The sequence below is a fragment of the Microtus ochrogaster genome, chromosome 4 (genome assembly GCF_000317375.1).
Source record: "Microtus ochrogaster isolate Prairie Vole_2 chromosome 4, MicOch1.0, whole genome shotgun sequence".
Classification (NCBI taxonomy): domain Eukaryota; kingdom Metazoa; phylum Chordata; class Mammalia; order Rodentia; family Cricetidae; genus Microtus; species Microtus ochrogaster.
In genome coordinates, this window is record NC_022011.1 from 45,187,352 (window position 1) to 45,201,739 (window position 14,388).

The 14,388-nt window shown below is 47.8% G+C and overlaps 1 protein-coding gene across 2 annotated transcripts in view; it reads right to left on the reverse strand.

The window, feature by feature from the left end:
• The window catches only part of Abl1 (ABL proto-oncogene 1, non-receptor tyrosine kinase), a 129,550-nt gene that overhangs the window by 8,208 nt on the left and 106,954 nt on the right, over positions 1–14,388 (reverse strand). For both annotated transcript variants that reach the window (XM_005346096.2, XM_005346097.2), the window contains exons 4-8: positions 13,335–13,607; positions 5,436–5,520; positions 4,984–5,161; positions 3,107–3,291; positions 621–773 (exon numbers count right to left, since the gene is read on the reverse strand). In XM_005346096.2, coding sequence (XP_005346153.1) covers positions 621–773; positions 3,107–3,291; positions 4,984–5,161; positions 5,436–5,520; positions 13,335–13,607 — 874 coding nt within the window. The remainder of the gene's footprint in view (positions 1–620; positions 774–3,106; positions 3,292–4,983; positions 5,162–5,435; positions 5,521–13,334; positions 13,608–14,388) is intronic.

The following is a 14,388-nucleotide window of genomic DNA, read 5'->3' on the forward strand; positions in this document are numbered from 1 at the left end:
TGGGCATGTGGTGCATACCTGTAGCCCTAGAACCTGGGCATGTGGTGCATACCTGTAGCCCTAGAACCTGGGCATGTGGTGCATACCTGTAACCCTAGAACCTGGGCACACAGTGTACACCTGTAACCCTAGAACCTGGGCATGTGGTGCATACCTGTAGCCCTAGAACCTGGGCATGTGGTGCATACCTGTAGCCCTAGAACTTGGGCACATGGTGCATATCGGTGCATACCTGTAACCCTAGAACCTGGGCACACAGTGCATACCTGTAGCCCTAGAACCTGGGCACACAGTGCACACCTGTAACCCTAGAACTTGTGAGATCCAAGCAAGAGAGTCACTCTGAGTTCCAGGCCAGCCAAGGCTACAGAGTGAGATTCTAATTCAAACCAAAAAATAAACCAAAAAATATCACTCTCAAAGGTAAACAAAAACAACTCATACGTATAGTATCTGTAAATAAATGCACTGAAAGGCATCCCCAAACCAGACTCTATGAGTGGCTCGGGAGCACAGGAACAGTGCCAAGGGCCCATGGGAACAGCATTCTGCAGACACTTGTACCATCACAATTTCCTCAGTGCCCACATGCACTTTCTGAACAGGTTAGGGAGGCTCACATGCTCGCATGAGTTCGTAGACCTTCTCTGGGCAGCCTTCGGGGCGCTCCATACGGTAGTCTTTTTCCAGCAGCTCATAAACCTGTGACAGGTCAATTCCTGGGTAAGGTGACATGCCATAGGTAGCAATTTCCCAGAGCAATACTCCGAATGCTGAAAGAAAGGAAGAGGCAGACATCAGGGTGTGTGAGGCCCTGGCCAGCGAGATGGCTCAGTGGGTAAAGCATCTGCCTCACAAGCCTAAAGACCTTGGATACCATAACAACACGAAGGGGAAAGGGGAGAAGTGACTTCACAAAGTTGTTGTCTGACATTCACACATTTGCCCAAGTGTTCACACACACACACATGCGCACACACGCACATGTGTGGAAAGGAGGCAGCAGACAGCTCTCCCTAACAACAGTTCAGGAGAAGTAGGACAGAGGAAAGCTGTTTACTCACACTACACTGAAACACGTCAAAGGAGAGAAGGGGAAGGTGACCTCCTGGGGTACAGGGTCTCTTGGGTAAGTGCACGAGGGCTAGAAGTCAGAGACCATGTTTGCTTATACCTCTGTGACTATGTAGTTGCACGCCATCAGGCCATTGGTTGTTTCTAGGTGGGCAAGATTATCCAAGGTCCTTTCTAGCTCTAATCGGTTCGTAAACTTTGGAACTCTGAAGTCTTAATGTCCTACTTCCCACTAACAGAACCAGGGGTCCTTAGAAAAACAGGTGACTCAGATCTGGGACAGGGAAGAAGCCTGGAGTATCTTGTCATTCCAGACAGCACAGATATTATGGAAGACTATCAAAAGGGCAAGGGAGGTACTCCTACTGGCCAAAGATGAGACATGCCACTGTTAAGAAGACCACAGTACACTGAAACATATCAGTGTGTGTCAACAAAGAGCTCATAATACCACAAAAGACTAGCAAATCCAACTGCCACCACCACAGGGCACTTGGCTACGTGGGAGCCATGACAGGCAGCTCACTTGAACCCATTTCTGCACCAGCTCTACCACTGGACAACCAAGCACTTGCCAGGCCTTTTATACTCTGTGGCTAACTAAATATGGAATGAAAGTGTTGGAGAATGACCACATGACAGCCTCAGTGAACCACTGGTCTTGGCTCTGATCATTAAGGGCTGCTACACAATATCCCACTAGAGCAGTGGCTGAGACCTTCCTAATGCTGTGACTCTTTAACACAGTTCCTCATGTCATGGGGACCTCAACCATAAGATTATTTCATTGTTACTTCTTGACTGTGATTTTGCTAGTTATTAATTGTAATGTAAATATTTTTGTAGACAGAGGACTGCCAAAGCGGTTGAGAGCTGCTGCACTAGAGGGAGAAAAATCAAGCATTATAGATCAACCAATCTAAGAGTATGCCACCTCCTCTGATGTATTAAGTGAAAGAAAAGTCAACCAAATGTCATCAGCTACCCAGATCTGACTTTGAATTTTCTATGAGGATTGAAGCCAAAGGCACTGAGCAGATGACAGCTCAGGGACAACAAGCAAAGTCCAGAATCTGGAATCGTCTAAAGGAGAAGTGAGAGTTTATCAATAACAAAACAGCAGGGAATTAGAGTACTAATGGAGATACATCTGGCTCTCAGGTCAAAGTGTAAACAGACATGATTTTTATGGTTTAACTGGAAAAGAAAGCACTGGCTATTTTATAATATCCAGAAACTACAAGAGTCATCTGTAAGAAGCAAATACCAAAGTGTTTATGTGAAAAATAGTATGTCTGAGATTTGCTTTAAAATGATAAGAGACAAGGGAGTGGGTGGGGCACAGGGCTCACTGAGGTCACCCTCAGCATGAAAAGTTCTTTAAATCAGACATTGTGGCACATACTTTTAATCTCAGCACCCAGAAGGCAGAAGCTGGGGAATCTCTGAGTTTGAGGCCAGCCTGGTCTACAAAATGAGTCCTAGGACAGTTGAAATGATGTAAAAAGATCATCTCAAAAAAATTTTTTTTTCTTTAAGAATAAAATCAAGCTGGGCGGTGGTGGCGCACGCCTTTAATCCCAGCACTCGGGAGGCAGAGGCAGGCGGATCTCTGTGAGTTCGAGGCCAGCCTGGTCTACAAGAGCTAGTTCCAGGACAGGAACCAAAAGCTACGAAGAAACCCTGTCTCAAAAAAAAAAAAAAAAAAAAAAAAAAGAATAAAAGCAGTATCAGGTGGCACTTCCACACGAAGGACCCTCTTTACAGCCCAAACCAAGAGAAAGCTCTCCCATGGAGAGGGTGACGCAGGGTGCCTGCAGGGTTGTTGCTGCACCGTCAGGTCAGGTCTACAACATTTGCGGAACGAAGACACAAATGCGGTGCTACTCTTGGTGACTCTGGAGGTCACTTGCTTCACTTTTGAAAGAAAAGAGGAAACAGGATTTTAAAATGAGCCAGAAAGAAACAAGAGGGTGTAGTGACAGAGGAGGGAAATCCCCACCGGCAAGGACGACCCAGGACTGGCCCTTACCCCAGACGTCCGACTTGATGGAGAACTTGTTGTAGGCTAGGCTCTCAGGTGCAGTCCACTTGATGGGGAATTTGGCTCCAGCATGGGCCGTGTAGGTGTCCCCTGTCATCAACCTGCTCAGGCCAAAATCAGCCACCTTCACCAAATGGTTTTCCCCAACCAGGCAGTTTCGGGCAGCAAGGTCTCTGAGAAAGGAAAAGGGCATCTGTACCAGTTCCTCTCTGCCTCCCCAACTTTGCAGCCTCCCTACAGTTGACAGATGTGACACTAACACAAAGACAATCACGTGTGGTCCTCAGAAGCTTTCCAATGCCTGGCTGGGAACAACAGTCCCTCAGCAAATACTAACTGGGCTGCCACAGCAGCAACACAAGCAGACAGGGTGGCAATGGGGGCAGATCATTACCTTGGAACTCAGCTACCTCAGCCATAAAATGCGGACAGAACAGGGCCTGCCTTGGGCAGTTGTGTATGATAATGGATGGACGTAGAACACTTCCTCTGATATAGGAGAATAACAAGTGTTACCGACATGCTTGTGCTGCTACTGCCCCACACCAGGCACAGGGAACAGTTAGCCCAATGCTCCGCTGCAGGAGATTGATGAGTCCCTCTGCCTGTCCTGTCTATACTCAGCAGGCAATGAAACCGAGTCTGCTGCACTCTTTACCCATATAATATGCTCTCTCCTCTTCCTTCCTGATGCATACCCAAATATGTTTGAGAAACTTTTCTGTATAATCTACCTCCTCTCACCTCTTGAATCTTCTAGGGAAGAAGGGGTCTAATCTTTGGTTCATGAATGTTCCCCATGAAACCACAAGGGAACTGGGCACTGAGGAATGAAAAGATGAGGCAGCTGAGGGCGATGCTGCAGGATGCGGCTTGATCATCAGCAATGAGAGAGAAATTAAACACACAAGAGTTGTGCCTAATAGGATTTTGGTAAGGCATTTTAAGTGCGTGAATGGAGGGGGAACGTTAGAACTGGCCATGCAAGGCAAGCCAGAAGTCAGAAAATCTCAATTTGCAGCATCAGAGGCTTCACTTTGCTGAGCGACAGGAGCGTTTGGATTGGGCTCTCACGGAGCAGAAAAAAATCTGTCTTCCGAGGGGCTGCCAGCATTTCACACACACTACTTATTCCTGGCTATGAAATCTCATGTCGAGGTTTCACACTTGAGTTAATTGGGTAGGAAAGGTCACCACAGTGGCGTGGAGAACATCTTGCATGACGGAGTCGGGCCAAGCCCATCAGGCTCCCTCCTGCACAGGTTGTCACTCTGCTAGGAAGCCACTTCCACCAGCAAAGCATGCAAACCCAGATAATTGTGGCACACTTGAAGGTCAAAACACTCCGGGTTTTAAAAGCAGCAAAAATGCCTAGTTCCGGCTTGCATATTCTGTACATTTCTACAGCCATGGAAACATCCCCAAACCCAGTGACAGCCGGTGGACAATGAAACACAAAGAGAAGGAAGAAAAGCCACACACTGAAACTAGGCCTAGGCCCTGGCTTCCACTGTGCCCAGGCAGAGATTTTACTGAGTGTTGACCTTGGGCTGCATTGTTTCAGAGGGAGCCATGGCTATTAAGAAGGAAAGAGGCCTTTTACAAATTTCATTTAATATTCACTAAGTCTAAAATGGCTCAGAAATGAAATACTTCTTTCCTGGGAATTAGCTGCTCCACTGGCCCAGGCCTGAGGCCTGAAGGACTTAGTCCTGCCTGCCACAAGCAGCACTAATGTCAGGCATTTGTGTCTGCCTTTGTTTCAAGAGCTAGTGAGCTGCCAGCTCCAAGGCTGGGAGTTGAGTACAAAGACTGGTATTCTGAAGCAGGGTGAGGTGGGGTGGGGTTGTTTTGCCCAACCCTACCTGTGGATGAAGTTCTTCTTCTCCAGGTACTCCATGGCGGATGAGATCTGTGTAGCCATGTAGAGCAATACCACGGCGCTCACCTCCTGCCGGTTACACTCTCTCAGGTAGTCCAGCAGGTTACCATAGGTCATGAACTCTGTGATGATGTAGAACGGGGGCTCCCGGGTACACACCCCTGACAACAAGACATGAGGGGCGTCAGCATATGGCTCCTCCCAAGGGAAGGAACCCTAGAAAAGTCTGGTGCTGAAGAAAAGGCTTCTGAGCTGGTGAGATGGCTCAGCGAATAAACATGTTTGCCACACGGGCCTGCCTGCCCTGAGACTGACTCCACTTGTCTTCTGACCCCCACCCCCATCCCTCAAACACACAGTTGTCTTTGATAAGAAACAATGCTCACTCAACACACGGACATCTGGACCCCCTCTTCTGAGTCTGTGCATGCTTACCTAGCAGCTGCACCAGGTTAGGATGCTTGATCTCCTTCATCACTGCAGCCTCCTTCAGGAACTCCTCCACCTCCATGGTGTCCTCCTGCAAAAGGGAAGTTCAGGAGCATAAGATTTGTTTAGCAAGAAAGTGACTACGAGGAAGGACACAGCTTCAAGAGCTAATGAAATAGCAGAGGCAACTACACTCGGCCTAGGCCACTGTTTTTGGTGACCAATGGTTACACTGTCCTTGCCAAGCTCAATGAGACCTGTCCTGGTGATATGCAGAGTCCTGTGGGGCAAATTCTCACCAACAGCATTATGGACTGAATAGAAAATGTCACCAACAGGCTTATTCCCAGCTGATGGAGCAATTGTGGAAGGCTGTGGACCCTTCAGGAGGTGGGGCTTGTCTGGAATGAGTTCTCATTACAGACAGGTCTTAAGGTTAGACCCAGTCTCTGGTTCTAGACCAGCTATGATCATGGGAATGGTTTTGCCACAAGACCAGACCACTCTGCCATGCCTTCCACAGTGATAGATGGAAACCCTCTGACACCATAAACCAAACTGGATTTTTTTTCTCCCTTGTTGTTTCTACCAGAGAATCAATGGGTCATGGGTCAGAGCTGCTTGGCAATACTGCCCAGGTCTTCTGTGCTCTTGGAGAAGTACAAACACTATGGTATTGATTCCACAAGTACTGTGTGCTTCCCAATCTAACACCCTTAACGTTAAAGAGGGAACAGTGTCAAGAATCTGAAATGGAGCTGGCCCGAGAGCCGCATCTCCAGAATGCCTCTCACTGGCAGAAGTAGCAGACAGATACCGAGCTGCTTAAGTATGCGGCACCGTGAGCACCTAATGAAGCAATCACCACTGACTAGGGGGTCAATCACCCAGATTCTAAAATGATCTTAGCAGCAGCTCTCTGACAATTCAGTGTCTTCTGTGTAGGTCACAGTACAGGGCCAGAGACAGGCAAACTGCCACTCTTTCCCTCTTTCTTAGACTGAGTCTGAAGGACTGTTCTCTGCTCTTCAGCCTCCTTGCAACTTAAGTCACTGCCTCTTAACCAACTACCACAACAGGAACAGGCAGCAGGGAGTGACAGAGTCTCCCGAGCTGTAAGAACAGGCTCTAGAGGCAAGGAGGACAGCAAGCCACATGAGGTGTCTTCAGGGAGTCTGCCTGTGTGGTAGGGAAGAGACTTCTTGAAAATTAGCTTCTCTGTGTAGATAGCTCCATCAGACCTTGTGCCAAGTGTGTAAGTGTCTACACTGTACGTGCCAAGTGTGTAAGTGTCCACACTTTCCCCGTGCCAACTGTGTAAATGTCTACACTGTGTTTGTGCCAAGAGTGGAACTATTCACAAGGCTGGCACTCTGGCTGTTCCAGTTCCTGCTCTGGCAAGGGGAAAGACACTCCAGAGGATGGGCCAACCTTTTCTTGGGGCCTCTTCCCTTTGGTCAGCCATGCTGAGAAGCAAAGCATGATCAATGCCAGTGTGCTGGTCGTTACCACTAAACATAGGTTCCAAAAGACTAAACTGAGATGTGACCTGCTGCTCTTTAAACGTGAGCTGCTCTAATGTTGCCACAGCATGTTGCCTGTCACTGCCCAAGCTAAGCAGAGGGCACTCATTCTCACGCTACCAGTGGCTGCTGGACTTTCCAAGTCCCTTCTGTTTCTCAGCTGCTTGGCAGCCTGTTTGGCTCTGGGGTGCAACACTCTGATGTACCTGGTGACACACTCTAAGACTAGCGGTGCTTGCCAGAACCCAGGGGTGCTGCACAATACAACTGGCTATGACAAGTTATTCTCCAGTGATCCTTTCTAACATTCACATTCAAGTCTTTCTACTTTCTTTCTGTCTTTTTTTTTTTTTTTTTTTTGAGACAGGGTTTCTCTGTAGCTTTGGTGCCTGTCCTGGAACTCGCTTTGTAGACCAGGCTGGCCTCGAACTCCCAGAGATCAGCCTGCCTCTGCCTCCCAAGTGCTGGGATTAAAGGCGTGCGCCACCACCACCTTGTGTCTTTCTTTTCTAATGGAACGCACTACAGGAAACCACACAGGCACATCACCTCAGAAATCTCACTTGCTGTGGAACCATCTACCCTTTTCTTAAAAGGCCCATGATGATGAGGCAGAACATTATTCAAAAATCACCTTCCTACTGTCTATCTACAGATTTCCACCCTGTCTCACACACATGGAACAATCATCCTCCCTGCCTATCCATATGTCTGACTTCACCCCCTCACCGACACACACACTCATTCCTTCCTGTGTATCTGTATGCCTGACCTCCACCCTAACACACACACACACACACACACACACACACACACACACACACACACACACACACACGCCAATCATTCCTTCTTGTCTATCCGTATGCCTGACTCCACCCCAACACACACACAGAGTAATAATTCCTTGCCTTTTTTCTTTCAGAAAAGAATCAGTGTGAGTTTGTCTCCCCCTGCTGGAATTAGACATGATTTATTTCTTATTTTATGTGTAACCTAGGTTTTTAACTGCTGAAATTTAAAAGACAAAACATCAAAACTGCCATTCTAACTTGCGAAGCTCCTCTGCTTATTTTTTAAATGCACACCATCTTTCTTCCATCTACACAGTAAAATAGGACTATGATGGGTTGGGTGGAAGAAACACTTAGAGGCCTGAATTTTCCTTCATCTTTTTGTCCCTTACGCTTGTTCGGGAGAGAGGGATCAATTGCTTTCTTCACAGGGTCTGACAGGCTCCAACCTCTTGAGAGGAAGCAGGACCCTAAAGAGTAGCTGAGAAGACAGCTTGTCAGTTATGCTGACCAGTTCTTTCTCCTGGTAACTTAACATTCTCTCTCCTCTCTCTTTCTCTCTCATTTTCTATGAACCCTTACCTCCTAACCCCTCTCTTTTTTCCTTCCTTAATTGAGGCAGGGTTTCATGTGATGACCTCCAACCCCTGCTCCTTCTGCCTCCACCTCTCCGCAGATAGCATCTGTATACAGTGCTAAGGAGCAAGCTCGAGGCTCTGTGCGTACTGGATAGCACTGGAGCTGGGCCACCTCAGCCTTGGAAGACGTTTTCAGTGCCTAGCCAGCAGGCAGCAGGGGCACGTGCTCCTATTGCTGCGGTAGGTGCTAAGAGGTGGAGCAAGCACACAGCTCTTCTGGAAGACAGACTGGTTTTCTAATACCGACCTTTATTTTATTGTCTTTGCACAGACACAATCACTGAGACTCAACAACAGACATCTATCTAACATGCTTCCTGGCCTTGTCCCAAATGTAGCAGTCTATAGCTTAAGAGGGGCACTACTTTAGAAATGACTCTGTTCCTGGGCTCTCAGGTGAGTGCGGCCAACAGCACAGTGGCCTGGCACGCACACACAATGCTAAGAGCACCGTGGGGAGATGCTGGCTCCTGACTAGCCCTTGTGCTGGGAAGCAGATGTAGAAGCTAAGTTCCACATCTAGCCTGTAGCTACTTCCCACAAAAAAAAGCACTTGTTCTCAAACATCATGGCCATCTCAAATACTGATCTCCACGGTCAGCAGAGTCCTGCCAGGATGGCAGTACAGTAACCAGCCACCATGGTACAACAAGCTCCAGTCACAGAGTCTTTCTCCCTGGTACGCAGGCCTATGTAGAACCTGCAGTGTGGCTGCCAAATGTCAATGCTGTTGCAGACCCCCCTTTCTGTTGGCTGTTTCTAAAGTCCTCAATAAACCATTTCCAGGGGGGGGAAAAAAGGCAGATCTGCTGCTCCTCAGGGAGACAGTAGTTTCTCAATGCTGACGGGGATGCAGTCAGGACCCCAGCCACCAGTGGGGGGAGGACACTATATGCTCACATTGGGGCTCGGGTACGCTGCTTCGCTTTTGGCTGTTTCCCGTTGCTCTGTCAGTGAGCTTCTGAGTCAGTATCATTGCCACAACTAGATCCCAAAGTAGTCTCAACTAATTTGAAAGACGTTTGGAATATAATTCCTTTAAAAATCTAGGCTCCTTGTACTCAATAGCTGTTTGTTTGTGTTGTGGAATATTCTTTTTTTAAAAAAATATTTATTTATTTATTTATTTATTTATTTATATGTATACAATATTTTGTCTGTGTGTATGTCTGCAGGCCAGAAGAGGACACCAGACCTCACTACAGATGGTTGTGAGCCACCATGTGGTTGGCGGGAATTGAAATCAGGACCTTTGGAAGCGCAGGCAGTGCTCTTAACCACTGAGCCATCTCTCCAGCCCCGTGTGGAATATTCTTTAACTGGGTAAAGATGTGTTACATTTGAATATGCCACATTTGTTTAATTATGTAAAGATGTAGCATTTGTTTCACCTTGCCTGCCTAAGGCCTCCACTGGTCTAATAAAGAGTTGATCAGCCAATAGCTAGGCAGAGAAAAGATAGGTGAGGCTAGCAGACAGAGAATAAATAGGAGAAATCTAGGCTTGAGAGGAACAAAAGAGGGAGGATGAAAGAATGAGGGTTACGCCTGGGGCCAGAAGCCAGGCAGCAGCCAGCCAGCCAGCCACAAGAAACAGTGTAAGTCATACAGAAGAAAGGTAAAAAGCCCCAGGCAAAATGTAGAGAGAAACTGGTTAATTTAAGTTAAAAGAGCTAGCCAGAAATGAGTCTCAACTAGGCTGAACATTCATAACTGAGTGTCTGTGTTATGAATTGGGAGCTGGTTGGTGGCCCGAAAGAAAAAAGCCTGGTAGATGTTTGTTTTGGGGTTTTGTTTTGGTGTGCATGTGAGTGCATGCAAAGCATGCAGATGTGCCATGGTGTACGTGCCACAGCACATGCTTACAGGTCAGAGAACAACTTGGGTAAAGTTTTCACCTTCCTGCTTGTCGTCTGTTGCTGCACTGCACTCCAGGCAGAGCAGCCTACAGGCTTCCAGCACTCTCTGTCTCTGCCCCCTCCTTGCCATAGCAGCACTGGGTTAGAGACATGCTACCCTGGTCGGCTTCACGCTTGCATAGAAGTACTTTACTCACTGAGCCCTTTCTCCAGGCTTAAAAATTATTTTTCTTCAGCACACTATGTTGGGCATGACAATACACTGTAATAAGGTCAAGGCTAGATTCAACTATGCACATAGTAGCACTAAAGCTCTCAAAGTCAAACAGCAAAACCCAAATCTATACAACAACCCAGGCGCTGCATCCACTTGCAGAATCCTGCTTTCACTTACAGTGCAACTACAGTTTCCCATCTATAGAGGTCAGCCAAGTGTCTTTCTCTTTTCCTGCTCTCCAAAGGCAGAACCTGCCTTCCAGGATGAATGGGGAGGGCTGGGTCCAAAAACAAGCAGGTCTTGCACCCCCTGCTGGTTAGGGACGGGAGGAAGCGTTGCTTTGTGAGCCTGCTGAAAGAATGAAGCTGGAAAGACCAGTAGGGTTCTCTGAGGGGTGTTTCACAGGTACAGTCAGCAGGGGAAGGCCATAGGACAGTGATTTCTCAACCTGTGGGTTGCTACCCCTTTGGGATTGCATATTAGACGGCCTGAATATCAGATATTTACAATTCATAACAGTAGCAAAATTACAGTTATGAAGTAGCAATGAAATAATTTTATGGTTGGAGTCATCACATGAGGAACTGTATTAAGGGGCTGCAGCACCAGGAAGGTTGAGAACCACTGTCATAAGGGATGAGGGAGATGGCAAAAAGAGTTGGGCTTGGGATCTAGGTGCCTGGGTTCGAATTCAGGCTCAGTACTCCAGCTTCCACAGCCTTAATGGTGATTGCATTCGTATTTGGTTCCCTGTCTTGGCACCTGTGAGTGCTATGGTGCTGCTGGGTGGACTAAGCTTATGAACACACAGAGAACTCTGTGGGCCTGTATTCACATGGTAACTTTGGCCATTAGCTTAGTTTAGTATAGTTCTCAACATCTGCAGAGGAGATAAAGAACCAAAACACTTTATTACTCTTATCTGACAAATGGGTAACAGACTGCAGAGCTGTGTGCAGGACTGGGCAGTGGTTGTACAGTATGTGTTTGGAGGTAACACACCTCCACAGAGGGTGTACTGCCTCTTCATGGTCAGGTGCTGTGCTCCATGAGAACTCCTACCCAACAGACCCTGTCACTCTTTATCAACCATGGCACACACGCTAATGAGGCTCTTGGGGAAACTCACTGAGGTCTCAGCAGAAAGTACCAGAACAGACCCTCCTCCAGAATCCCTTCCACTGTTCCCCCTGTGCAACTCCTACCTCTTTCTAAATGCTGTGTTTTCCCATTATTTATCTGTCGTGTGTGGAGAGCACGTGTACGGCATGTGTGTGCCGGTTAGAGGACAGCTCTGGGAGTCTTCTGGGAGTCCGTCTCTCCTGCCAGCACGCAGGCTCAGGGATAAACCCTAGGTTGTCAGGCTTGCCATCAGGTGCATTTACTGACTGAGTCACCTTGCAGGCCCTCTATCTTTCTTGAAGGTTTTCAAATCAGCCTTCCCTTGTTGTGGTTTCCCTCTTCCTTGTTGTGTTTGTAAATCCCTGCCAGTGGTGCCTGGCCCTCGCAGCCAGTGCCGCCGTGGCCAGGTGTACTGACATGGATCAGCTCTCTCCCCTCATGCTATGCAAAACGGACGGAATCAGACGTGCCTTGAGCACCTGCCTCCTCCTCACTGAGGCTTCCTGGCCTCTGCCCTTCATCACAGCCATGATTCCCATTCTTCTAACCACGACAGGCATCACTGCCTCCTCCTTGCATGGCAGAGCTGTTGTCAGACACTGCCCTGAGCCACTGTACTGCCATCCCTATTTCTCATCTGATGTAGACCACCCAGGCCTGAGCACTAGGGTTTAGCCAATAAATGCTAAGAACTCTGCCTTTGTTAAATTTTTAAAAAACTGAATTTGGAAAATATTAAAGAGTATTCCAGGAAATCGCACCTATGCTCCTCTTCCCCAGGGCCAAAGGGAGGGAAAATACTAACTGTGGTGCTCAGAAAGCTGCTTTTCCTTCTAGAATCAAGGGAGGCAGTCTTGCTTTAAACAGTTATTTCGGTAACTAAAAGTTCCAGCCTCCATTTTACTGTCTTTTAGAGCAGAGCTGAGCCTGTCAGATGCACTGCCTGACTGAGCTGAGACACAAGCACACACTCGGGTCTGTTTTCCCGGGCCCTTTTCTGGCGGCTACTCACAGGCTGTATCATCAGTTTGTCTAAAACAGGCAAAAGGCTGGGTGGTGGTGGCGCATGCCTTTAATACCAGCACTCGGGAGGCAGAGGCAGGCGGATCTCTGTGAGTTCGAGACTAGCCTGGTCTACAAGAGCTAGTTCCAGGACAGGCTCCAAAACCACAGAGAAACCCTGTCTCGAAAAACCAAAAAAATAAAAAAATAAAAAATAATAAATAAATAAATAAATAAATAAATAAATAAATAAATAAAACAGGCAAAAGCAAACACTGTAGGTGAACACTAGGGGACACTCTCACCTCAGGGACAAGCTCAGGCTGTGCAGATGCAGGGATGGGGTCCTAACCTTACAGAGAACTGGTCAACAGTGGAGAGGTGCATCCTGGGACAGAAGGAAGGCCATAGCTCAGTGATAATCACTCACTGGAGCTGTTCTAGAAAGGCCTCACTCCTGTGTGCAGAAGCCTGGCCTGTGGGAGAGAACTGGACGGTACCAGGACACCACACACCTGCCTTTTGTATCAGCCCACAGAGGACTCATCACTCATGACTCTCCTTTTCCAACCCCAACTCTGTGCGTCTCTGAACTCTCATAAGGAAGTGGCCTCCATGTCACCCAACAAGAACAGAAAGGCTTTGAAAGAACGCTGCCACAGAACAAGAGACTCTAGGAGCCTTTCCCGACCCTCAGCACTGGTCAGCACCTGTACCCCACCTACACCCTTCAACCAGGACCTGAACTCACCTTCAAGGTCTTCACAGCCACAGTCAGGCTGTACTTCTTCCATACACCTTCGTACACCTCCCCATACTGGCCGCCACCCAGCTTGTGCTTCATGGTGATGTCTGTGCGCTCCATTTCCCACTTGTCATAGTTGGGGGACACGCCATAGATGGTGGGCTTGTTGCGCTTGGGAGCTGGGTAGTGGAGCGTGGTGATGAGCCCATCAGCCACCGTGGAATGATGGTGAACTAACTCAGCCAGAGTGTTGAAGCGGCTCTCCGAGGAGACATAGAGCTGAGGAAGATAGGTAACAGTCCTCATTCACAGAGCAAACACCAGGGGAAAAGGCTCTGTTTATGGTTTAGTCACCCTCCAAAGCTTTTCTAGCAGGGGTGGAACTTACTGACAGAGACACTCAGAAGTCTGAGGGCACGTGCACCTGCCTCTGCTGATCCCCTCCCCGTTATCCTCCAATGCATTACTCTGCTTTGTGTCGAGGCAGGATTTCTCTGTATAGTTCTGGCTATCTTGGAATTGCTCTGCAGACCCTGCTGGCCTCAAGCCAACAATGTATTACTTTTAATTAATTTTTTTTTATTTTTGTTTTATGTGTATAGGTAGTTGCATGTATGTATATATGTGCACCATGCACATCTGGTGCTCTCTCTTGGAGGCCAGAATAAGGCATCAAACTCTCTGAAACCAGGATTATATAGAGAATGGTTGTAAGCCACCATGTGGGTGCTGGCAACGGAACTGGGAACATTTGGAAGAGCAGCAGTCGATGCTCTTAATCCTGAAGAGTCATCTCTCTAGTCCCTGCCTTCCAACTGAAGTGTTTTCCCTGAGTGCCCAATCTGAAGTCACCAGCAGGGCGGAGGGCAGGCAGCATCACCTGTCTTACTTTTCTTCACTATTAACTGACAGCTCTGTCTCCACCCAACTGAACCTAAGCTCCAAGGGAGCACAGCCTGGGCCATCTTTTCCATCCTGTTGTTCCCATGATAAGAAACTACTCCAAAATAGGTACTAAGTCCTTGCTGACTAGGAAAGAAAAGAATTCAATTTATAACCA